Source organism: Onthophagus taurus, chromosome 2, assembly GCF_036711975.1.
Source record: "Onthophagus taurus isolate NC chromosome 2, IU_Otau_3.0, whole genome shotgun sequence".
In the NCBI taxonomy this organism is placed as follows: Eukaryota; Metazoa; Arthropoda; class Insecta; order Coleoptera; family Scarabaeidae; genus Onthophagus; species Onthophagus taurus.
This window is the reverse complement of record NC_091967.1, coordinates 1,089,091-1,116,533: the sequence shown is the minus strand read 5'-3', so window position 1 is coordinate 1,116,533 and position 27,443 is coordinate 1,089,091. Positions and strand designations below refer to the sequence as shown.

General features: G+C 30.2%; 3 protein-coding genes across 3 annotated transcripts; 1 reads left to right on the top strand and 2 right to left on the bottom strand.

Annotated features, from left to right (window-relative positions):
- Nucleotides 1-501: 501 nt before the first annotated feature.
- Nucleotides 502-18,429, bottom strand: LOC111423527 (peroxisomal acyl-coenzyme A oxidase 3-like). Its single transcript, XM_071201582.1, has 5 exons — nucleotides 17,990-18,429; nucleotides 17,627-17,926; nucleotides 7,344-8,418; nucleotides 1,091-1,245; nucleotides 502-1,038 (listed from the first exon to the last, which is right to left on the bottom strand). Exons 1-5 carry the CDS (start codon nucleotides 18,119-18,121, stop codon nucleotides 640-642), a joined length of 2,061 nt encoding a protein of 686 aa, XP_071057683.1. The 5' UTR covers nucleotides 18,122-18,429; the 3' UTR covers nucleotides 502-639.
- Nucleotides 18,430-21,985: 3,556 nt separating this feature from the next.
- On the top strand, nucleotides 21,986-23,398 carry LOC111423525 (glyoxalase domain-containing protein 4). Its single transcript, XM_023056765.2, has 3 exons — nucleotides 21,986-22,246; nucleotides 22,299-22,711; nucleotides 22,767-23,398. Exons 1-3 carry the CDS (start codon nucleotides 22,002-22,004, stop codon nucleotides 23,075-23,077), a joined length of 969 nt encoding a protein of 322 aa, XP_022912533.2. The 5' UTR covers nucleotides 21,986-22,001; the 3' UTR covers nucleotides 23,078-23,398.
- Nucleotides 23,081-27,442, bottom strand: LOC111423526 (Peptidoglycan recognition protein SA). The gene is made up of 4 exons (XM_023056766.2): nucleotides 27,141-27,442; nucleotides 26,886-27,087; nucleotides 23,436-23,554; nucleotides 23,081-23,354 (listed from the first exon to the last, which is right to left on the bottom strand). Exons 1-4 carry the CDS (start codon nucleotides 27,208-27,210, stop codon nucleotides 23,170-23,172), a joined length of 576 nt encoding a protein of 191 aa, XP_022912534.2. The 5' UTR covers nucleotides 27,211-27,442; the 3' UTR covers nucleotides 23,081-23,169.
- Between the last annotated feature and the right edge of the window lies 1 nt (nucleotide 27,443).

Below are 27,443 nucleotides of genomic sequence, written 5' to 3'. Positions count from 1 at the left end.
TTAGTGCAATAAAAATATGCAACATAGTGATATTTTATGCTAACTAGCGCTACCTACCACTGTCACTAGAACATTACACATAAAACTAGAAATATTGTGGTTTAGCCGCACGTCTCTCAAGACGGCTAAACCCGAATTCTAGTTCTAGGTCTTGTTAATTCTAGTGCAAAATTAGAACTAACACTAGACCGAAAACTAGAAACATTCGGATTTAGCCCCACGTCTCTCAAGACGGCTAATCCCGAATGATTCTAGTTTTAGGTCTTGTGTTAGTTTTAGTGATACTGTAAGTGTAAAACTAGAACTAATACTAGATTTAGAAAGTATCAAGTCACAAAAAGTGACGTCACGTCAAAACTTTAAAGTGATTTTTCGGTAAGTTTTACACTTTTCCGCACTTTTTTTATTTGTAACGGCTTACTTGAGCGATTTCGATTAAAAAAAAATTGTCGATTTTTAAGCATGATCATTCTTGAATTATAGCGAAAAAAAAAAGAAGAATAATTATAAAAAATAATTTTATTACATATAAAAACATGTATAACAATAAAAAATATATCAAATTGTATCCACATATGCTTCAAAACTTATTCTTTACCCCAATAACAACTTCCCCAAATCATTAAAAACAAAACCAAATTACATTTTTGGTTTCAAATAGTTCCTATCAACAATTTCTTCCCACCAACTCGGTCTGGCCATATTAGCAGGATTACGCAAGAAACTGTTCTTCAAATTTTGATATACTTGTCCATCTGAGGCTCCAATTACAGACCGTAAGAACATATCAGGTGGCGCTACAGCATCAACTAAAGATACAGCATCAGGTTTGATTTCTCTACATAATTGCAAGATGCCCTCTTGAATTAAAGTGACAACTTCTGGACCAGAAGCGTAACCGCCTTGGTAAAGTTGCCCTATAAAGTGTTTTTCAATGTTGAATAAGCCATAAAGGTTAGCTAGTCTTGTTAAAACGGCGGCGATTGAAGCATCGGTCGCTTGAGCGATTTTATCTCTAATACAAGTTAGAGTGTAATGCTAAAAAATTAAAGATTAATAAAAAGTTAATAAATATAAATAATAGATTTACTTGAATATATGCAATAGCAAGACTTCTGGAATAATAAACTTGTCCTTCATTTTTAGCAGTAAATGGATCCATTCCAGATTTTTCAAACCTTTCCATTCTTTCATATGTTGATTTCAATAAATAAATAACAATCCATTTATATGTATGGATAATATCTTAAAAAAAATGAAAGTTAATTAACAATAAGGAATTCAAAAGAGAAAACAGTTAAAAATAGTCGGGATAATACTTGAGGTCACAATTTTAAATCAATACTAATGATACATACAGGGTGTCTCAGTGAGACTGGTCATTAGACGTTTCTGAGGTTCTGGCCAAAATAAAAATTTAGATTTAAGTATTATTAATTGCGTTCTCTTCGCCTAAAATATTTTCCGATTTCTAACACTTCCGGTTATACCGGAAGTCGCCACCTTCATTTTTTTAAATGGAATATCCTGGATATTTTTACAAGTTTGGATTTGTCTGTTTTCTTCAAGGGTTATGAATAACTTTACTTTTTGCAATTTGATTCGGCCGTTGTCGAGTTATTCGAATTTTTCTAGAAAAATTTGCTCCAGCAGACATTTGTTGAAAAAATCAGAAAACACTCGATTTTTTATCAATTTAAGTTTGCAACATGATGGAGTATGTTTTGGTGCCGAAAACGGCTGTTTAGATCGTTATTATCTTATTTATTTTATACTCCATTATGTTGCTTAAGCATGTTCTGAATCTTAAATTGATATCCCAAAAATCGATGATTTTTTGAACAAATGTCTTCTGTAGCAGATATTTCTAGAAAAATTCGAATAACTCGAGAACGGCCGAATCAAATTGCAAAAAATAAAGTTATTTATAAACCTTGAACACAGACAAATCCAAATATGTAAAAATCAAAGAAATTGTATATATAGAAGTAGTTGTAAACATTAAAACTTGAAGCCAACGCAACACGCGGTTTGTTTACTAACAACCTTTGTCGAAACCAGTTGAAACAATGAACGTGCACAGATCGGACCATCGGCCGATTATCGCCGAACACTTCCGAATATTATTTTAGCCCCTACAATAAGATATACAATAAAATAACGAATCCTATTTGCGAATCAATAAATCTTCTAAGTCGTTCTTCTTTCGATTCGTTTTTCTTCATTTTTATTTATATATATTTATACATTTAATATACCACTACTTTTAGTTAGAAATAGAACTTATCAATCAAAATAGTACATACTTGTATCGTTTACCAAGTATGTATATTGTTTCTAGGTCCTCTGATTAATTTGAAAGATTACAAGATTATATTTATTGTGTTTAATACTTTAAAATCTTATTAAATGAAATTAGGATGCTCTTTGGATACGCCACTGGATAAAGTCTGACCAATTTCATCTAATTCGTACACGCCACTGTCGCAAGGTCTATTTTGTTTGAAAACAAATGCTCTCGCGTTGGCTTCAAACCGGTATACGGGCGAACATAGGCGATACGGCTTCTATACATACAATTTCTTTGGTAAAAATACAGGCCAAAATATTGGCATCTAGCCAAAATAAAAAATTGAAAATTCAGACTTAAATATTATCAATTACGTTCTCTTCGTCTAAAATATTTTCAGATTTCTAGCACTTCCGGTTATACCGGAAGTCGCCACCTACTTTATTTTTTTAAATGGAACACCCTGTATATTTTTACATATTTGGATTTGTCTGTTTTGAAGGTTTATAAATAACTTTACTTTTTGCAATTTGATTCGGCCGTTCTCGAGTTATTCGATTTTTTCTAGAAAAATCTGCTCCAGCGGACATTTGTTCAAAAAATCATAGAACACTCGATTTTTGAGATATCAATTTAGGATTCAGAACATGCTTAAACAACAGGATGGAGTATGTTTTGGTGCCAAGAACGGCTGTCTAGATCGTTTGGTCACTTTACTATGACACGTTAACTTTTCGAAATTTGGAACTACCATAACTTCATTTTTTTAAATGGCACCCCCCATATTTTATTACTTAGTCGTCTTCGGCGTCTCATTTTACATCTTTTATACTCCATATGTCCTATGCCTAACATTAATAGTTTGAGAAATAATTAGGGTTTTTTGAAAAATGCTCACATATCATATCGATATTAACCTAGTGTGCCATGGAAAACAAATGTTTAATGACTTATTGACAAACGTCAAAGTCTGATTTACGTTGTTTGATGCTTGTGAGTCTGAAACCAGATAAAATGGATATTAATAACGTAAATAATGTTTATACAAATAAAGAAATCCATAATTTATTTTTTGTGCACGAAAAGTGCGACAAAGTTCTTACAAGGGAAGTATCAGAACTGTGTATAGTATGGCCAAAAATAAGGTTTACGTATTTTTTTATACGTGCTAATAAAGCCCCTGGGGCGAGTTATAAGGGTTGGAAATCGAGGCGAAATATATATATTCGCTTATAGACTGAAAACGAAAATAGCTATCGAAATGTGGTAAATGTAAACTGATATTCATTTTCAAAGAGCTTTCCATTGATATATCACACATATATGTGAGGGCTTCAGGGGGTAAACTACCCCTAGTTTTCTGGAATATTTTAAAAACTACCCTGTCGATTTTGGCGATATTATGTGTTCTTATAGTACCTTTAAAAATATTAATGACGTGTTTTTTCTTATTTGCCTCTGACCATCCCCTGCAAAGTTACGGGGTATGATAGATAACCCCTTTCCTTAAGAATAATGTGATAAACTGTTACACTTTTGAACAATATTTTGAAGAAAACCATTAATTAGATGTAAATTAAGATTTACGCAGTAAAAGAAACCCTATACGACATTAAGGGGTTAGCTGGGGTTAACTACCCTAACCACCCCAAAAAAATTTTTGTTTTGCGAAAATTGTCGATTTTGGTCCAATTTACCATCATCATTTTTTTATACGTTAGGTAGTACTATTGTAAGAACTTACAAGGGTGAGAAGTTTGGGATAGAACATATATTTTCGCTAATAACTTCCATACTCCTACAGAAAAAGCTTTTTTATCCTTATTCTATTTAAATAACACTAAAGTTAGGATAATTATATAAATATTTATTAATAATGAGTTAAAAAGCAACTGAAAAAAAATGGTTAAGTATCGAAAATTGTATTCTACATTGTTAGAATCCTCTGGTACGTTTGGACCGAGGGTAATAAGTACAATGTTCAAAGCAGATAACATATTCGTTTTGGCATCAAACTCTGGTAAACCGACTTCTGCTCATATGAAAAATTGGCTACAAAATGTCTATTTCCCAAACACCGGACCCAAATCATTACTATTACTGGATACGTGGAGTGGCCACTGCCCTGAAATTGTTAGTGAAGTAACTCCATCGGATGTTAAGTTTAAATATTTGTCTATACCTGCAGGTACAACAGGCCAAATTCAACCCCTGGATGTATTTAGTTTTAGAATATGTAAAAATTTCATTAGAAGATTTTCTAATCAAGTTATTCTCTACCAGTACGATGTCAATTTGCATCAGCGAGATGACATTTTAAAATTGCACTCCTTAACGCATAACCAGTTGTCTCCCCCACGATTTATTAATGTTTTTAAATACGCCTGATTTGCATCTGGATATACAGGGTGCCCATTATCTATGGAATATAGTATATATCTTGATAGGTATCAACTTTATAAAAAAACATTTTATACAAAAGTTGTTTAATATTTTATTTGCCTTTGGATATCCGAGATCGTCTAGTACCTCGAAGTACCTCGAATTATTGGAGATGTACACTAATTTTTCGTTTATTTATTTTATTTTGTACGTACATTTAATTTACAGTAATAATTTGAGATCTCGGGTATCTAGATTAATGTTATTAATTTATTTTTATTATTAAACAATTTTTACATTTTTTACAAAATTTTCTAATGTAAGGGTACAAAAATTTTACGCCATCGTAAAGAGAAAAGTAATCTCTATCAAATGAGCCTAACGAAAGAATACATTGCCATTTAAAAAAATGTAAGTATTATTCGTTACTCATTTGTTTTTTCAATTGAAAACAATTGAATGCAGTCTTATTATGGCAAATAAAATATTAAACAACTTTTGTATAAAATGTTTTTTTATAAAGTTGATACTTATCAAGATATATGCTATATTCCATACATAATGGACATCCTGTATAATTATCCTAACTTTTGTGTTATTTAAATAGAATAAAGATAAAAAAGCTTTTTCTGTAGGAGTATGAAAGTTATTAGCGAAAATATAGTTTTTACCCCAAACTTCTAACCCTTGTAAGTTCTTACAAGAAATACTACAATAGTACTACCTAACGTATAAAAAAATCATCGTGGTAAATTGCACCAAAATCGACAAACAATTTTCGAAAAAAAGAATAATTTTTGGAGTGGTTAGAGTAGTTAACCCCAGCCACCCCTTAATGTCGTATAGGGTTTATTTTACTGCGTAAATCTTAATTTACATCTAATTAATGGTTTTCTTCAAAATATTGTTCAAAAGTGTAACAGTTTATCACATTATCCTTAAGGAAAGGGGTTATCTGTCATACCCCGTAAGTTTGCAGAGGATGGTCAGAGGCAAATAAGAAAAAACACGTCATTAATATTTTTAAACGTACTATAAGGATACATAATATCGCCAAAATCGACAGGGTAGTTTTTCAAATATTCCAAAAAACTAGGGGTAGTTTACCCCCTGAAGCCCTCAGATAAATGTGTGATATATCAATGGAAAGCTTTTTGAAAATGAATATTAGTTTACATTTACCACATTTCGATAGCTATTTTCGTTTTCAGCCTATAAGCGAATATATATATTTCGCCCCGATTTCCAACCCTTATAACTCGCCCCAGGGGCTTTATTAGCACGTATAAAAAAATACGTAAACCTTATTTTTGGCCATACTATCGCTGTATCAAATTTCAATAAAATCGGTGAGGGACAGTTCTGATACTTCCCTTGTTAGTAGAACTTGCAGAATGTTTAATGAAAATTATCCGCATTTACCTCCGATGACAAAAGATAAATTTAGAAGGATAGAAGCAAATTTTTTGCATTTTGGACGAATTAATCACGTGTTAAACTGACCAAAAAATGTAACGGAAGAGGTGAATGCCTTGGCTTATTTCGAGCCTAGTCCCAACACCTCAATTCGAGCTGCCAAAGAAGATCTAGGAATCATACTACGAACTTTGTCGCGCTTTTTATGCATAAAAAATAAATTAAGAATTTCTTGATTTGTGTAAATAGTACTTTCGTTATTGTTATCGATTTTAACTCTTTTCAGTACTAATATTAAGGGACATAACAGATAATTATTTGCTCACATGCATCAAGTGACGTAAACAAGTGAGTCTTTGACAAGAACTCATTGAGAAGGCTTGTTTTTCATGGCACACTAGGCTAAATATCCATATGATATGTGTGCATTTTTCAAAAAACCCTAATTATCTCCTAAACTATTAATGTTAGGTATGGGACATATGGGATATAAAAGATGTAGCATGAGACGCCGAAGACGACTAAGTAATAAAATATGGGGGGTGCCATTTAAAAAAATGAAGTTATGGTACTTCCAAATTTTGAAAAGTTAACGTGCCATAGTAAAGTGACCAAACGTTCTAGACAGCCGTTCTCGGTACCAAAACATACTCCATCATGTTGTTTAAGCATATTCTGAATCCTAAATTGATATCCCAAAAATCGAGTGTTCTCTGATTTTTTGAACAAATGTCTGCTGGAGCAGATTTTTCTAGAAAAATTCGAATAACTCGAGAACGGCCGAATCAAATTGCAAAAAGTAAACTTATTTATAAACCCTGAAAACAGACAAATCCAAATATGTAAAAATATACAGGGTGTTCCATTTAATAAAATAAAGTAGGTGGCGACTTCCGGTATAACCGGAAGTGCAAGAAATCTGAAAATATTTTAGTCGAAGAGATCGTAATTGATAATACTTAAGTCTGAATTCTCAAATTTTTATTTTCGCCAGAACCCCAGAAACGTCTAATGACCGGTCTCGCTGAGACACCCTGTATACAGGCTGTTCCATTTAAAAAAATTAAGTAGGTGGCGCCTTCCCGTTTAACCGAAAGTACTAGAAATCTGAAAATATTTTAGTTAAAGAGAACGCAATTGAAAATACTTAAGTCTAAATTCCCAAATTTTTATTTTAGCTCCAGAAACGTCTAATCACCGATCTCGCGGAGACACCTGTATAGTTTCACCCAAAAATCATGTTTAATAAACTTACATTCTAAATTGAGTAATTGTTGAACAGTTGTAGGTGCCCATTTAGTTTGTAAAATTTGTAATCCATCGACGAAAAAGTCCAAAGAATGTAATGGTGAAGTGAGTTTTTCCCGTTTAAGTACACCAGGCCAAAACTTCAAAAGTTGATTGGTCGTTTGTTGAATTAAAACGTGATTTTCACCTTCATAGGTACAATTAGCATCGTTATCGTTTCTAACTTCACTAATACCGGAAGCTTTAAGATAACCGTGTCCAGCGCAAGCTTCGCGACATTCTTGAATAGCATCGCGAGTTGTCCATGCGAAAACGGGTTTAGAAGCTGAAGATAAAGCGTGTAATTCCAATACTAACATAGGATCGGGTTTTTGACCGGTAAAAGAGCCCATAGTTTGTTCAACCATTTGTACAAATAACAATTCAGACATGATTTTAGCACAATAAGTTGTTGCTAAATAAGGGAGTAATCTGTGTTGGTGTAATTGATATTCAATGACTGGCAATTCTTCGCCGTTTTCAGGTCCAAATTGTTTTCTAACCGCACCATATCTAATCGCAATTGTTAATACCTTCATTAAATATACTGCAGTAATGTGTGTAATTGTGATTCTTCCTGTGGATAACCCACCCAAAGTTCCGCCATGTCTCTTATTTTTATCTTTAATTGGAGTTACATATTTCCCATCATCTGTTACATCCCCATTTTTATTTAAAAGATTATCTTTAGGAATGCGATACTTGTGGAACATCAAAAAGCCATTATCAATGGAATTTAATCCAGCTTTTTCGCCCATATCACCAATTGTAATTCCTGGATACGGTTCAAGACTTCTGGGATTTCTTAATGGAACGATGAAACAATGTAAACCTTGGTTAACACCATCCGGGGTGATTAATTGCGCAAAAACGGTTCCGTGAGTTGCAACTTGGCCCAAACCACCAGCCCAACATTTCGCCGCTTCAAAATCGGGGGAATCTAATACAAATTCTTTCGTTTTTGGATCATAAGTTGCTGTTGTTCTCATTCCACGTGCGTTTGTACCATGGCCAATTTCAGTTAAACAGAAGCAACCAAAAATCTATTGAAAAATAAATAAAAAAAAGTTCGTGTAAAAATTTTTGAAGAAAATAATCTAGAGTTTGATTTTGTACTTTTAAACTGGTTTTTATTTTATATAGAATTTAAGTTTAACCAGTTTCAGCCCTTGGCCATCTTCAGAAACTCTACAAATAGATTAACATCTCTTATCTTAATATTTCTTTTTGTTTTGTTAAAAAAGTTCACATATCAAAGTCGAAATAAGATTATTAGTTACTAATTTACAAAATTAAAGTTAGTGTTACAAGTTTACAGGTTAAAATTTAAGCACACTCTTTTTTAACAATATTAAGAAACTTGGGAAAAATTTAAGAATTATCAAGTGGCTTAAAAATCGACGATTTTTTTTAATCAATGTGAAATGACCCAAAAAACACGTTAAAAATAAAAAGAAAGTGCGGAAAAGTGACTAACACTAGATTAACTTTAGTTATAAAACTTCTATTATATGATAACTAACTTCAAGTTTAAAATGCCAACCTAAATTTTGACATATTTGTAATCTTCATTAAAAATCCTTTGAAATGAGTACAAACACGACATATTTATCTTCAATATTAATGAAGTTATGGTCAACTTCCGGTTAAGGATGTCAATTTTGACATATTTGTAATCGTCGTGAAAAATCCTTTAAAATGAGTCCAAACATGATACGTTTAATTCCAATATTACTCGAGATATAAGCAACTTCCGGTTTGAAATGTCAATGTCATTTTGACATATTCTTAATTTTTATAAAATGTCTTAATATTTGTCACAAAAACAAAATATAATAAAGAAAATCAAAAATTAAGGTTGGTATTAATATTTAAAAATTAAATTGCTATTTTCATTGTTGCTAACTTCGCGTTTAATGTTTTTTATTGTAACTTTTTTGTTTTTTGAGATAAGTGCATCATCTTTAGACTCATTTTAAAGGTTTTTTAATGAAGATGACAAATATGTCAAAATTGACGTTGACGTTTCAAACCGGAAGTGATTGTATTTCCATTAATATTAAAGTTAAATATGTCGAGCTTGGACTCATTTTAAAGGAATTTTTATAAAGTTAACAAATATGCCAAAATTAATAGTTGAAAGATCGAACTTTTTTGTTTTTGAGATAAATGCGTCATGTTTGGACTCACTTTAAAGGTTATTTTATGAAGATTACGAATATAATAATAAAATTAAAGTTGACATTAACAACTGAAAATTTTTTTCACTACTAAACTGAATGTTTCTAGTTCTGGTTCTAGTTTTAGTTCAATAAAAATATACAACATAGTAATATACTATGCTAACTAGCGCTTAACTAGCACTTGAAATCGACGATTTTTTTTAATCAATGTGAAATGACCCAAAAAACACGTTAAAAATAAAAAGAAAGTGCGGAAAAGTGACTAACACTAGATTAACTTCAGTTATAAAACTTCTATTATATGATAACTAACTTCAAGTTTAAAATGCCAACCTCAATTTTGACATATTTGTAATCTTCATTAAAAATCCTTTAAAATGAGTACAAACACGACATATTTATCTTCAATATTAATGAAGTTATGGTCAACTTCCGGTTAAGGATATCAATTTTGGCATATTTGTAATCGTCGTGAAAAATCTTTAAAATGAGTCCAAACATGATACGTTTAATTCCAATATTACTCGAGATATAAGCAACTTCCGGTTTGAAATGTCAATGTCGTTTTGACATATTCTTAATTTTTATAAAATGTCTTAATATTTGTCACAAATACAAAAATATAATAAAAAAAAAATAAAAAATTGAGGTTGGTATTAATATTTAAAAATTAAATTGCTATCTTCATTGTTGTTAACTTCGCGTTTAATGTTTTTTATTGTAACTTTTTTGTTTTTTGAGATAAGTGCGTCATCTTTGGAGTCATTTTAAAGGTTTTTTAATGAAGATGACAAATATGTCAAAATTGACGTTTCAAACAGGAAGTGATTGTATTTCCATTAATTTTAAAGTTAAATATGTCGAGTTTGGACTCAATTTAAAGGATTTTTTATAAAGTTGACAAATATGTCAAAATTAATAGTTGAAAGATCGAACTTTTTGGTTTTTTGAGATAAATGCATCGAGTTTGGACTCACTTTAAAGGTTATTTTATGAAGATTACGAATATAATAATAAAATTAAAGTTGACATTGACAACTGAAAGTTTTTTTCACGACTAAACCCGAATGTTTTTAGTTCCGGTTCTAGTTTTAGTTCAATAAAAATATACAACATAGTAATATGCTATGCTAACTAGCGCTTAACTAGCACTTGACATCGACGATTTTTTTTAATCAATGTGAAATGACCCAAAAACACGTTAAAAATAAAAAGAAAGTGCGGAAAAGTGACTAACACTAGATTAACTTCAGTTATAAAACTTCTATTATATCATAACTAACTTCAAGTTTAAAATGCCAACCTAAATTTTGACATATTTGTAATCTTCATTAAAAATCCTTTAAAATGAGTACAAACACGACATATTTATCTTCAATATTAATGCAGTTATGGTCAACTTCCGGTTAAGGATATCAATTTTGACATATTTGTAATCGTCGTGAAAAATCCTTTAAAATGAGTCCAGACATGATACGTTTAATTCCAATATTACTCGAGATATAAGCAACTTCCGGTTTGAAATGTCAATGTCGTTTTGACATATTCTTAATTTTTATAAAATGTCTTAATATTTGTCACAAATACAAAAATATAATAAAAAAAAATTAAAAATTAAGGTTGGTATTAATATTTAAAAATTAAATTGCTATTTTCATTGTTGCTAACTTCGCGTTTAATGTTTTTTATTGTAACTTTTTTGTTTTTTGAGATAAGTGCATCATCTTTAGACTCATTTTAAAGGGTTTTTAATGAAGATGACAAATATGTCAAAATTGACGTTGACGTTTCAAACCGGAAGTGATTGTATTTCCATTAATATTAAAGTTAAATATGTCGAGTTTGGACTCAATTTAAAGGATTTTTTATAAAGTTGACAAATATGTCAAAATTAATAGTTGAAAGATCGAACTTTTTGGTTTTTTGAGATAAATGCGTCATGTTTGGACTCACTTTAAAGGTTATTTTATGAAGATTACGAATATAATAATAAAATTAAAGTTGACATTGACAACTGAAAGTTTTTTTCACGACTAAACCCGAATGTTTTTAGTTCCGGTTCTAGTTTTAGTTCAATAAAAATATACAACATAGTAATATGCTATGCTAACTAGCGCTTAACTAGCACTTGACATCGACGATTTTTTTTAATCAATGTGAAATGACCCAAAAAACGTTAAAAATAAAAAGAAAGTGCGGAAAAGTGACTAACACTAGATTAACTTCAGTTATAAAACTTCTATTATATGATAACTAACTTCAAGTTTAAAATGCCAACCTCAATTTTGACATGTTTGTAATCTTCATTGAAAATCCTTTAAAATGAGTACAAACACGACATATTTATCTTCAATATTAATGCAGTTATGGTCAACTTCCGGTTAAGGGTGTCAATTTTGACATATTTGTAATCGTCGTGAAAAATCTTTTAAAATGAGTCCAAACATGATACGTTTAATTCCAATATTACTCGAGATATAAGCAACTTCCGGTTTGAAATGTCAATGTCATTTTGACAAATTCTTAATTTTTATAAAATGTCTTAATATTTGTCACAAAAACAAAAATATAATAAAAAAAAAATAAAAAATTAAGGTTGGTATTAACATTTAAAAATTAAATTGCCATCTTCATTGTTGCTAACTTAGGGTTTAATGTTTTTTATTCTAACTTTTTTGTTTTTTTAGATAAGTGCGTCATCTTTGGAGTCATTTTAAAGGTTTTTTAGTGAAGATGACAAATATGTCAAAATTGACGTTGACGTTCCAAAGCGGAAGTGATTGTATTTCCATTAATATTAAAGTTAAATATATCGAGTTTGGACTTATTTTAAAGGATTTTTAATGAAGTTGACAAATATGTCAAAATTAAAAATTGAAAGTTCGAACTTTTTAGTTTTTTGAGATAAATGCGTCAAGTTTGGACTCACTTTAAAGGTTATTTTATGAAGAATACGAATATAATAATAAAATTGAAGTTGACATTGACAACTGAAAGTTTTTTTCACGACTAAACTGAATGTTCCTAGTTCTGGTTCTACTTTTAGTTCAATAAAAATATACAACATAGTAATATGCTATGCTAACTAGCGCTTAACTAGCACTTGAAATCAACGATTTTTTTTTAATCAATGTGAAATGACCCAAAAAACACGTTAAAAATAAAAAGAAAGTGCGGAAAAGTGACTAACACTAGATAAACTTCAGTTATAAAACTTCTATTATATGATAACTAACTTCAAGTTTAAAATGCCAACCTCAATTTTGACATGTTTGTAATCTTCATTAAAAATCCTTTAAAATGAGTACAAACACGACATATTTATCTTCAATATTAATGAAGTAATGGTCAACTTCCGGTTTGAAATGTCAATGTCATTTTGACAAATTCTTAATTTTTATAAAATGTCGTAATATTTGTCACAAAAACTATATAAAAATATAATAAAAAAAAATTAAAAATTAAGGTTGGTATTAATATTTAAAAATTAAATTGCCATCTTCATTGTTGCTAACTTAGGATTTAATGTTTTTTATTCTAACTTTTTTGTTTTTTTAGATAAGTGCGTCATCTTTGGAGTCATTTTAAAGGTTTTTTAATGAAGATGACAAATATGTCAAAATTGACGTTTCAAACCGGAAGTGATTGTATTTCCATTAAAATTCAAGTTAAATATGTCGAGTTTGGACTCATTTTAAAGGATTTTTTATGAAGTTGACAAATATGTCAAAATTAAAAGTTGAAAGTTCGAATTTTTTGGTTTTTTGAGATAAATGCGTCAAGTTTGGACTCACTTTAAAGGTTAATTTATGAAGATTGCGAATATAATAATAAAATTAAAGTTGACATTGACAACTGAAAGTTTTTTGCACGACTAAACTGAATGTTTCTAGTTCTGGTTCTAGTTTTAGTTCAATAAAAATATACAACATAGTAATATGCTATGCTAACTAGCGCTTAACTAGCACTTGAAATCGACGATTTTTTTTAATCAATGTGAAATGACCCAAAAAACACGTTAAAAATATAAAGAAAGTGCGGAAAAGTGACTAACACTTGATTAACTTCAGTTATAAAACTTCTATTATATGATAACTAACTTCAAGTTTAAAATGCCAACCTAAATTTTGACATATTTGTAATCTTCATTAAAAATCCTTTGAAATGAGTACAAACACGACATATTTATCTTCAATATTAATGAAGTTATGGTCAACTTCCGGTTAAGGATGTCAATTTTGACATATTTGTAATCGTCGTGAAAAATCCTTTAAAATGAGTCCAAACATGATACGTTTAATTCCAATATTACTCGAGATATAAGCAACTTCCGGTTTGAAATGTCAATGTCATTTTGACAAATTTTTAATTTTTATAAAATGTCTTAATATTTGTCACAAAAACATAAATATAATAAAAAAAAAATAAAAAATTAAGGTTGGTATTAATATTTAAAAATTAAATTGCCATCTTCATTGTTGCTAACTTAGGGTTTAATGTTTTTTATTCTAACTTTTTTGTTTTTTTAGATAAGTGCGTCATCTTTGGAGTCATTTTAAAGGTTTTTTAATGAAGATGACAAATATGTCAAAATTGACGTTTCAAACCGGAAGTGATTGTATTTCCATTAATTTTAAAGTTAAATATGTCGAGTTTGGACTCAATTTAAAGGATTTTTTATGATGTTGACAAATATGTCAAAATTAAAAGTTGAAAGTTCGAACTTTTTGGTTTTTTGAGATAAATGCGTCATGTTTGGACTCACTTTAAAGGTTATTTTATGAAGATTACGAATATAATAATAAAATTAAAGTTGACATTGACAACTGAAAGTTTTTTTCACGACTAAACCGAATGTTTTTAGTTCTGGTTCTAGTTTTAGTTCAATAAAAATATACAACATAGTAATATGCTATGCTAACTAGCGCTTAACTAGCACTTGAAATCGACGATTTTTTTTAATCAATGTGAAATGACCCAAAAAACGTTAAAAATAAAAAGAAAGTGCGGAAAAGTGACTAACACTAGATTAACTTCAGTTATAAAACTTTTATTATATTTTAACTAACTTCAAGTTTAAAATGCCAACCTCAATTTTGACATGTTTGTAACCTTCATTAAAAATCCTTTAAGATGAGTACAAACACGACATATTTATCTTCAATATTAATGAAGTTATGGTCAACTTCCGGTTAAGGATGTCAATTTTGACATATTTGTAATCGTCGTGAAAAATCCTTTAAAATGAGTCCAAACATGATACGTTTAATTCCAATATTACTCGAGATATAAGCAACTTCCGGTTTGAAATGTCAATGTCATTTTGACAAATTCTTAATTTTTATAAAAAGTCTTAATATTTGTCACAAAAACATAAATATAATAACAAAAAAATTAAGGTTGGTATTAATATTTAAAAATTAAATTGCCATCTTCATTGTTGCTAACTTAAAGTTTAATGTTTTTTATTCTAACTTTTTTGTCTTTTTAGATAAGTGTGTCATCTTTGGAGTCATTTTAAAGGTTTTTTAATGAAGATGACAAATATGTATGTCAAAATTGACGTTGACGTTTCAAACCGGAAGTGATTGTATTTCCATTAATATTAAAGTTAAATATGTCGAGTTTGGACTTATTTTAAAGGATTTTTTAAGAAATTGACAAACATTTCAAAATTAAAAGTTGAAAGTTCGAACTTTTTGGTTTTTTGAGATAAATGCATCAAGTTTAGACTCACTTTAAAGGTTATTTTATGAACATTACGAATATAATAATAAAATTAAAGTTGACATTGACAACTGAAAGTTTTTTTCACGACTAAACTGAATGCTTCTAGTTCTGGTTCTAGTTTTAGTTCAATAAAAATATACAACATAGTAATATGCTATGCTAACTAGCGCTTACCTAGCACTTGAAATCGACGATTTTTTTTAATCAATGTGAAATGACCCAAAAAACACGTTAAAAATAAAAAGAAAGTGCGGAAAAGTGACTAACACTAGATAAACTTCAGTTATAAAACTTCTATTATATGATAACTAACTTCAAGTTTAAAATGCCAACCTCAATTTTGACATGTTTGTAATCTTCATTAAAAATCCTTTAAAATGAGTACAAACACGACATATTTATCTTCAATATTAATGAAGTTATGGTCAACTTCCGGTTAAGGATGTCAATTTTGAGATATTTGTAATCGTCGTGAAAAACCCTTTAAAATGAGTCCAAACATGATACGTTTAATTCCAATATTTCTCGAGATATAAGCAACTTCTGGTTTGAAATGTCAATGTCATTTTGACAAATTCTTAATTTTTATAAAATGTCTTAATATTTGTCACAAAAACAAAAATATAATTAAAAAAAAAATTAAAAGTTAAGGTTGGTATTAATATTTAAAAATTAAATTGCTATCTTCATTGTTGCTAACTTAGGATTTAATGTTTTTTATTCTAACTTTTTTGTGTTTTTAGATAAGTGCGTCATCTTTGGAGTCATTTTAAAGGTTTTTTAATGAAGATGACAAATATGTCAAAATTGACGTTGACGTTTCAAACCGGAAGTGATTGTATTTCCATTAATATTAAAGTTAAATATGTCGAGTTTGGACTTATTTTAAAGGATTTTTTATGAAGTTGACAAATATGTCAAAATTTAAAGTTTAAAGTTCGAACTTGTTGGTTTTTTGAGATAAATGCATCAAATTTGGACTCACTTTAAAGGTTCTTTTATGAAGATTACGAATATAATAATAAAATTAAAGTTGACATTAATAACTGAAAGTTTTTTGCACAATGTTTCTAGTTCTGGTTCTAGTTTTAGTTCAATAAAAATATTCAACATAGTAATATGCTATGCTAACTAGCGCTTAACTAGCACTTGAAATCGACGATTTTTTTTAATCAATGTGAAATGACCCAAAAAACACGTTAAAAATATAAAGAAAGTGCGGAAAAGTGACTAACACTGTATTAACTTCAGTTATAAAACTTCTATTATATGATAAGTAACTTCAAGTTTAAAATGCCAACCTCAATTTTGACATATTTGTAATCTTTATTAAAAATCCTTTAAAATAAGTACAAACACGAGATATTTATCTTCAATATTAATGAAGTTATGGTCAACTTCCGGTTAAGGATGTCAATTTTGACATATTTGTAATCGTCGTGAAAAATCCTTTAAAATGAGTCCAAACATGATACGTTTAATTCCAATATTACTCGAGATATAAGCAACTTCCGGTTTGAAATGTCAATGTCATTTTGACAAATTCTTAATTTTTATAAAAAGTCTTAATATTTGACACAAAAACAAAAATATAATAAAAAAAAATTAAAAATTAAGGTTGGTATTAATATTTAAAAATTAAATTGCCATCTTCATTGTTGCTAACTTAAAGTTTAATGTTTTTTATTCTAACTTTTTTGTCTTTTTAGATAAGTGCGTCATCTTTGGAGTCATTTTAAAGGTTTTTTAATGAAGATGACAAATATGTCAAAATTGACGTTTCAAACCGGAAGTGATTGTATTTCCATTAATATTAAAGTTAAATATGTCGAGCTTGGACTTATTTTAAAGGATTTTTTATGAAGTTGACAAATATGTCAAAATTAAAAGTTGAAAGTTCGAACGAATACAATAATAAAATTAAAGTTGACATATAAAAGTCTACATTACTATCTTGTATAAAAATAGCACTTGAAATCGTATAACGTGATTGGCGCATAGCTTTATCTTTTAACACAAATAGTATTTTAGGTCTTTCAGTATTCTGCATATGTATTTTCTAAGATAAGTTACACCTTTACCTACCACACAGCATGAAAATCTCTAAAATCAATAAAATGTGGCTTAGTCAAGTGATGTATATAACGAGGTCCAATTATTGACATCTATAATTAGCTTTGCCTTGGCAAGATAATAACAACCCAAGATGACATGCACAAATCTTATCTTAAACTTACACAACTTACATCAGAGATAACATTATGTTTTTAAATATCAAAAACAAAAGGATATAAAAGCAATTTTAAAAATGTTATTTCTTTAACTATTTTATAATTACCTTTGTATTCATAACATCAACAACATAATCAATATGTTTGGCTGTACCTAAACCAAGAATCGTGCTGGGAAACAACCCATAATTAATTTGCATTTTCACTGTTGTCCCAGGATCTACATTAAACAAAATGTTCATTACAGCAATATTCTTTAAAATATTGCTATGTCTTTCTGGGATTTTTTCAATGTTATTCAACGTGAACATTCTACGAATTCCAATTCTTCTTACTTCATCTAAATGAGGTGTTGTTGGGGTTGGGTGAAGAATGGGATGTTCAGCGAGTTCGTTATATAATTCATCCTTTAATATTAAATTTGAAAATAATGTTAGAACTTTATAAGAAGTAAATTAGATTAATCTTACCATAAACTCCACAACTTCTTCTGTATCTAAGAAAATTCTCATTTTCTTCCAGTCGAAAGATGCAATTTTCCTGTAACGATCCAAGGGACCGCTTGGAAAATCGCGGAGAAGCGAAATATTACCCACAACCATTTTCAAGTATAGCCTGCGATCAGAGTTGTAGCTTTACTGCGATTGACTGCGATCTGAGAGTGATTTGCAATAAATTTAAAGTGAAATTGTTGAACTTTGTAACAGATAAGAAGTCCCCCATACATTTTATTTTATTGAGTTAAAACATGTATTTAGAACGAAAAATTGTGTTAAACTTCTTCTTTTATCATTATGTGTTTAAATTAATTAATTAGATACTTAAAAAGTGCACATAAATGTTAATAACCAAAAAGAATTTACACTTGAATTAATATACTTCTTTAAATATAGATTAATATTTTGACTTCAACATCAAATATCGTTAGAGAAGGATAACATTAATTATTACGGTTAAAACCAAAAAGAGATAGATATAATCCATATATTTTGTGACATATGAAAGTTGTTGTAGATCAGATAGGGCTTATCCATGAATATGAAATAACAAAACGTCAATAAGTTTATCTCTGACATACGAAAACATTACGCGCATAAAAACGCGGTTATGACCGATTTAATAAGGAAATGATTCAGCGAAATTACATTTTCTTAATTAACACATAAATTATTTTATTTTAACCGTATATTCAAATAATTTTTTCAAATAAAATTTAAACATTTAAATTTCCCGCTTTTTTAACCTTCATTTCTGTTGCAAATGTCAATTATGTCAATTACCTGTTTTAGAGGTTATATGAAATTGAATTTGATACAACTTTTATGGAAAACATCAATTTTATAAAAAACCTTAATTAAGAAACGTTTATTTTCTGTAAAACTAATAAAAATATGTAGTTTTGATGATAAAATTTGAATTATAATTATTATATTTTTATTTTTTAGGCATATTAGAAGGGATCTGTTTTAAAAATTATTATTATTAATTAAAGAAATAGAAAACTTAAAAATGTGCCATAATTAAGGTTATTTACATATTTTTACTTGAAAATAATGTCGTGGTGGTATTGTAATACATCTATCTGGAAGTTTTGAATATTTCTTACAAGTTCTTTACAATTTTCTTTAATTAAACATGTGAGTATTATTGTATGATGTTTTGTAACATATTTTCTTTTTTCGTTCAACATTTCTTCCATTGTTCCACCCCAATTAGATTTAAATAAAATCCTTGGAGAAACAAATTAATATAGGCAACCCAAATTGGTCTTTAGCAAAGTTTGTAGGAATTAATTATGTAATTTTAATTAATTAAAGTTTACGACAATAAAAAACTATAAATTCATCGGCTATATACATTTTGTTAATTAATTAAGTTATATTTATTAATTTTTTTGCTTTAACGTCAACCACCTGTTTGAAGGTTATAATTGTCACTCAATGGGAGTTTTATGTAAAACGTCAAGTTTTATAAAAACTTTATTCAACGAAATTACATTTTCTTAATTAACACATAAATTAATTTATTTTAACCATATATTCAAATAATTTTTTCAAATAAAATTTAAAATTTCATATTTCCCGCTTTTTTTAACCTTCATTTCTGTGGCAAATGTCAATTATGTCAATTACCTGTTTTAGAGGTTATATGAAATTGAATTTGATACAACTTTTATGGAAAACATCAATTTTATAAAAAACCTTAATTAAGAAACGTTTATTTTCTATAAAACTAATAAAAATATGTAGTTTTGATGATAAAATTTGAGTTATAATTATTATATTTTTATTTTTTAGACATATTAGAAGGGATCTGTTTTAAAAATTATTATTATTAATTAAAGAAATAGAAATGTTAAAAATGTGCCATAATTAAGGTTATTTTCATATTTTTACTTGAAAATAATGTCGTGGTGGCATTGTAATACATCTATCTGGAAGTTTTGAATCTTTCTTACAAGCTCTTTACAATTTTCTTTAATTAAACATGTGAGTATTATTGTATGATGTAACATATTTTTTTTTTCGTTCAACATCTCTTCCATTGTTCCACCCCAATTAGATTTAAATAAAATCCTCGGAGAAACAAATTAATATAGGCAACCCAAATTGGTCTGTAGCAAAGTTTGTAGGAATTAATTATGTAATTTTAATTAATTAAAGTTTACGACAATAATAAACTATAAATTCATCGGCTATATACATTTTGTTAATTAATTAAGTTATATTTATTAATTTTTTTGCTTTAACGTCAACCACCTGTTTGAAGGTTATAATTGTCACTCAATGGGAGTTTTATGTAAAACGTCAAGTTTTATAAAAACTTGATTCAGCGAAATTACATTTTCTTAATTAACACTTAAATTATTTTATTTTAGCCGTATATTCAAATAATTTTTTCAAATAAAATTTAAAATTTCATATTTCCCGCTTTTTTTAACCTTCATTTCTGTGGCAAATGTCAATTATGTCAATTACCTGTTTAGAGGTTATATGAAATGGAATTTGATACAACTTTTATGGAAAACATCAATTTTATAAAAAACCTTAATTAAGAAACGTGTATTTTCTATAAAACTAATAAAAATATGCAGTTTTGATGATAAAATTTGAATTATAATTATTATATTTTTATTTTTTAGGCATATTAGAAGGGATCTGTTTTAAAAATTATTATTATTAATTAAAGAAATAGAAATGTTAAAAATGTGCCATAATTAAGGTTATTTTCATATTTTTATTTGAAAATAATGTCGTGGTGGTATTGTAATACATCTATCTGGAAGTTTTGAATATTTCTTACAAGTTCTTTACAATTTTCTTTAATTAAACATGTGAGTATTATTGTATGATGTAACATATTTTTTTTTTCGTTCAACATCTCTTGCATTGTTCCACCCCAATTAGATTTAAATAAAATCCTTGAACAAACAAATTAATATAGGCAACCCAAATTGTTCTGCAGCAAAGTTTGTAGGAATTAATTATGTAATTTTAATTAATTAAAGTTTACGACAACAATAAACTAGAAATTCATCGGCTATATACATTTTGTTAATTAATTAAGTTATATTTAATAATTTTTTTGCTTTAACGTCAACCACCTGTTTGAAGGTTATAATTGTCACTCAATGGGAGTTTTATGTAAAACGTCAAGTTTTATAAAAACTTGATTCAGCGAAATTACATTTTCTTAATTAACACATAAATTATTTTATTTTAACCGTATATTCAAATAATTTTTTCAAATAAAATTTAAAAATTTAAATTTCCCGCTTTTTTAACCTTCATTTCTGTGGCAAATGTCAATTATGTCAATTACCTGTTTAGAGGTTATATGAAATTGAATTTGATACAACATTTATGGAAAACATCAATTTTATAAAAAACCTTAATTAAGAAACGTTTATTTTCTATAAAACTAATAAAAATATGCAGTTTTGATGATAAAATTTGAATTATAATTATTATATTTTTATTTTTTAGGTGGGAGTATTTTTATTTGAAGGGATCTGTTTTAAAAATTATTATTATTAATTAAAGTAATAGAAAACTTAAAAATGTGCCATAATTAAGGTTATTTTACTTGAAAATAATGTCATGGTGGTATTGTAATACATCTATCTGAAAGTTTTGAATATTTCTTACAAGTTCTTTACAATTTTCTTTAATTAAACATGTGAGTATTATTGCATGATGTTTTGTAACATATTTTCTTTTTTCGTTCAACATCTCTTTCATTGTTCCACCCCAATTAGATTTAAATAAAATCCTTGGAGAAACAAATTAATATAGGCAACCCAAATTGGTCTGTAGCAAAGTTTGTAGGAATTAATTATGTAATTTTGATTAATTAAAGTTTACGACAATAATAAACTATAAATTCATCGGCTATATACATTTTGTTAATTAATTAAGTTATATTTATTAATTTTTTTGCTTTAACGTCAACCACCTGTTTGAAGGTTATAATTGTCACTCAATGGGAGTTTTATGTAAAACGTCAAGTTTTATAAAAACTGTAATTAAAAATCGTTTTTTCTCTTTAAAATCTCTAAAAATGTGCAGTTGCGATAATAAAATTGCAAAGCCTGAAATTCGAACTCTTCATTATGTGTTTAAAATTGCTGATAGAAGAAAAACCATGGAATTTTACAAAAATATTTTGGGTATGAAAGTTCTTAGACACGAAGAGTTTGCTGATGGATGCGAAGCATCATGTAACGGGTATTTTTACAATTCAATGCTTATAATTATCTTATTAATTTTTAATTTTAAGCCCTTATGCTAATCGTTGGAGTAAAACAATGGTTGGGTATGGTCCTGAAGATGATCATTTCGTATTCGAACTTACCTATAATTACCCAATACACCATTATGATAAAGGAAATGATTTTATTGGTGTTACAATCAAAAGTCAAGATATTTTAAAAAGAGCAGCCGAAAACTCTTGGCCCATTATAAAAGGAAATGTTTTAGAAGCACCTGGAGGTTATAAATTCTTTATTGATGATGAGCCACAGTCCGATAACCCAATAGATAAAGTTACTTTCTCCTGTTCCAATTTAGAAGAAACCATTAATTATTGGAATTGCATTTTGGGAATGAAAGTTTATTCTAGAGATGATGAAATTAAAACTGCTATTTTGGGATACAGTTTTAAGCAAACTAAACTTGAATTTATTCAAATTAGTAAATACCAATTTTAAATTCACCATTGTCTCATTATTATTGAATCTTGTTTTAGGTGAAAAAATAAATCGTGCTGAAGCGTTTGGAAGAATTGCCTTTTCTTGTCCAGATGAACAACAACTGGTAATTGAAGCTAAAGTAAAACAGATTGAAGGGAAAATTTTGGTACCCTTAACTTCTTTGGACACACCAGGAAAGGCAACTGTTCGAGTTATTATTTTGGCGGATCCTGATGGTCTTGAAATTTGCTTTGTAAATGATGCGCCATTTAGGAAATTATCACAGTACACTCCTGATGATGAAAAGATTTTAATTGTACAAATGCAAAAGGATGATGAAAGAATGTTGGAGGAAAAAAAGATCTAAAAATTGTTATAAAAATAATGTTTATTTCTAGTACTAAATAAAGGTTAAAGGGAATTCTATTAATTTAAGAATAGATCTGAATTGAATAAACTTTAAGGATTTATTGTAAATCCTTTCCAATGTTTGATTTCTTGAAATAGTTTTAGACCGGGACTTTGAGTTGCACTAACAGTTCTTCCACCAAGCAGTTTGTATTTTTGCGCTAATTCTCCTTTTTCAACACCACAACTAATAAGTTTTTTAGCTGCTTCTAATTGTTTTTCATTTGGCAATTTACCTGAAAAATACATCAAAAATTAATAAATGTGTTTGCACAGTTAACTTTAAATTTGTTTTGATAAAAATTGACTTTGTTTACTTGTATAAGTTCCAATGAATGCTAGTCCTAGTGATTTTGAGTTGTATCCATAAGTATGAGCTCCTATTCTGTGCCAGCCAGCACCTTCATATACATTTCCATCACCACCAATTAAAAAGCTAAAATAATAAAGTAAAATTAGTAAATTCTTTATTGTATGTTAATTTTCTTTATTGCTTTATGAAACTTTGAAAATTAAGACATAAGTTTGGGAAATTCGGCTTCTTCCTCAAAACTCCAGCTATGCCTGTTAATCTGAAATGGAAAGTGCGAGCCACGCTCCTGAAAAAAGTGCCAACAGGCTAAGGATTAACTAACGTGCCATGGAGAAGGCGATGGGCAGGACTCATGACGAGATAAGACAGCATGCAGATTGCGTTCATTTGGTATTCAGCCAAGAGTTAATATGCTATATGCAAAAAAACTGATGGACAATTTTTACTACTACCATGTTCCTGAAAAAAAAATGCCAACAGGCTAAGGATTAACTAAACTGCCATGAAGAAGGCAATACTGGGGATTAGTCTCAGAGACAGATTGCTGGTCTATAGTGGCGATGGGCAGGACACCTCGCAAGATAAGACAGCATCTGGTCCACTGAGTCGCCACCAGTATGCTTATCAAGCGGGAAAATCAGCAGAATTGGCTCTACACAACTTAGTTGGTAGAGTATCCAGGACGCTGCAGGATAAAGAAATCTTGATTTGTGCGTTTCTGGATATAGAGGGAGCGTTCAACAACGCAATACCACAATCTCTTGAAAGAGCTGCTCTTGACAGGGGAGTGGAAGCAACTATAGCGGGTTGGATCCGCAATATGCTAGATAGTAGAATAGTTTCTACTTCACTCCACGGTGATACGATACGCTTCAGGCCGGGAGGTGGCTGCCCTGTTATCTCCCCTGCTTTGGTCCCTCCTAGTTGACGATCTGATTGCGATAGTCGAAGCCGTTGGTGTGGAAATACAAGCTTATGCTGATGACATTGTCGTTATGGTCAAAGGAACCTGTTTGCCGAGGATATCTAAAGTCCTCCAGGTGACCCTAGATACCATTTGCGCTTGGTGTAAGGGAGAGGACCTCTCAATAAACCCGCAAAAGACAATTGTTGTGCCCTTCACCAGGAAGCGAAAGTTGGATGGACTAATCCGCCCAACTATCCAAGGTGAAGAAATTCCTTTCTCAAAGGAAGTCAAATATCTAGGAGTAATCCTAGACAAAACCCTGTCATGGAATGGACATTTGCAGGGAGTTTTGCACAAAGCTAGACTATCCTTGTGGACTTGTCGCAGTCTTTGTGGAAAAAGTTGGGGTCTTACCCCTGAAAGACTGTACTGGCTCTATGTGACTGTGGTTAGACCTATGATCACATACGGAGCAGCAGCCTGGTATAGGAAAGTCCGCCAGACTTCAGCTAACAGTAAACTTTCACGAATTCAACGAGTAGCTGGATTGGCAATCTCTGGTGCGATAGGCACAACGCCAACTCTAGCAATGGAGGTTCTGCTTGGCCTATCTCCTCTGCATTTGCATATAGAGAAAGTGGCTAGAACAACCATTTACAGATTTAAGCAATATGCTCAAAACTGTTCCGACATGTCCTACCAATGGGCTGCGGAAGACATTATAAGCACTGATACTGTGCTATCAATGCCGTCAGATTTGGCGGTATCACTATCAGTGATTAATGTTCGATACCAGATTGTACTGCCTGAGCGGCAGTCCTGGATCGAAAATGAAAATTCTCTGGTTAGGGCAGACATTTGCTTGTACACAGATGGATCAAAAACGCCTGAAGGGGTAGGAGCAGGAGTATACTGCCAGACACCTCGAATTAAGCAAGCCTACAGCCTGGGTACGTACTGTACTGTATTCCAGGCGGAAGTATTTGCTATTGACATGGGTGCTAAAATCCTTCTTGAAAGAGGGGTGAAGAACATGACAGTACGAATCTTCTCAGACAGTCAAGCCACTCTCCAGGCGCTGCAAGCCGTGAAAACGGTGTCGGCTCTGGTTAATGATTGTAAGAGAACATTAAACACACTGAGTTGTGATAACAGAGTCTCTCTGATCTGGGTCCCGGGTCACTCTGGTGTTGCTGGCAATGAAGCGGCAGATAAGCTAGCACGAGATGGCAGCGCTGAAGCGTTTGTGGGACCGGAACCAGCAGTTGGTGTATCATTTGCGATGGCCAAATATAGGATTGGACTGTGGGCTGAAGAGAGACTTCGCCTACTGTGGACCAGTTCTCCTGGAATGAGACATGCTAAGGTGTTTATCAATATCGCCACTGTCAAACCCGGGAATATTTTAGGACTTGCCCGTAGTAGCATAAAAGTTCTAATGGGCACTGCCGATTAAAAGCACACCTCAACTTGTTGGGTTTAGCCGACGATGTTGAATGCCGACTATGTGCGGAGGAAGCAGAGACGGTTGAGCATGTTTTATGCCACTACCCTGCCGTTAACCGTATCAGATTCTCGATTTTTGGGTCGCAGTTTATCTCCTCAAAAGATCTGAATGACCTTTCGCCGAGCAAGGTATTAATGTTCGTTAAGAGCATTGGACTGCACGGTGAAATTTGATAACGATATCTATCGGGGTACAATAGATCCTTAGGGTCGCGGTGCAAGGTTGGTTGGTCCGCCTACCCGATATGTATTCTATGTAATGTAATGTAATGTAAAACTCCAGCTATGCCTGTTAACCTGAAATGGAAAGTGCGAATCTTTTGTACTACCGGTAATAACATATGGCCTTGAAACCACTATGTTCCTGAAAAAAAGTGCCAACAGGCTAAGGATTAACTAAAGTGCCATGGAGAAGACACAAGATAAGACAGCATAAAGTTATGATGCAGATTGCGTTCATTTGGTATTCAGCCAAGAGTTAATGTGTTATAGGCAAAAAAACTAATGGGCAATTTTCCTGTAGATTGAAGCTAGAATAAATTTCTCAAAACTAAAAGTCGCGTACAAAAACTATATGAGTTATCTGAAAGTGCAAAACATTTTTTAAGCATATTTTCATTTACGACATTATATTTTGTTAAAATTTGAATTACTTGTAGCCAATATCTATGATACTACCACGTTTCTGAAAAAAAGTATCAACAGGCTGAGGATTGACTAAACTGCCATGAAGAAGGCAATACTGGGGATCAGTCTCAGAGACAGATTGCTGGTCTATAGTGGCGATGGGCAAGAGACTTCGCAAAATAAGACAGCATCAAGTTATGATGCAGATTGCGTTCATTTGGTATTCAGCCAAGAGTTAATGTGCTATATGCAAAAAAACTGATGGACAAATTTGTTGTAGATTGAAGCTAGAATAAATTTCTCAAAACTAAAAGTCGCGTACAAAAACTACTTATATGAGTCATCTGAAAATGCAAAAAATTTTTTAAACGTATTTTCATTTAGGACATTATATTTAGTTAAAATTTGAATTACTTGTAGCCAATATCGTGCCAATTTAATTCATCCATGTGGTAATTTTGAATATTTGTAACAAGATCTGAACAAATTTCTTCCGTTGAACATGACGGTGTCACTGTGTGATGAATAATAACATATTTAACTGGGATTATTGTATGTTCGACTCCTTTAGCGGCTCTTCCACCCCAATCGGCTTTATACAAAATCCTTGGGCAATCTAATAAATGAATTCCCAATCAATTTAAATTTGTTATCTCTATTGAAACTTACCAGGTCTTGACTGATTTGACTCAAAAACTCCGCATAAAACCACCAAAATAATAACGCTTTGAAAATGCATTCTTCTTTAAATCAATGAACTTCACTTCAAGAACTTTTAACGAAGACTAAGTAAGAAAAGATTAAGGAATTAACTTTATTTGTATGTTTAATAACTACAGCGGGATTTCCCAATTAAATAAAGACGTGCAAAAAACCCAAGGTTCTCTTTTTATTTTTGACTGTGACCTCGATATAAATTGTGATAACCCTTGCTCAAATTGCAATTAAAAACAGCAAAGTTCGTAAACAAGA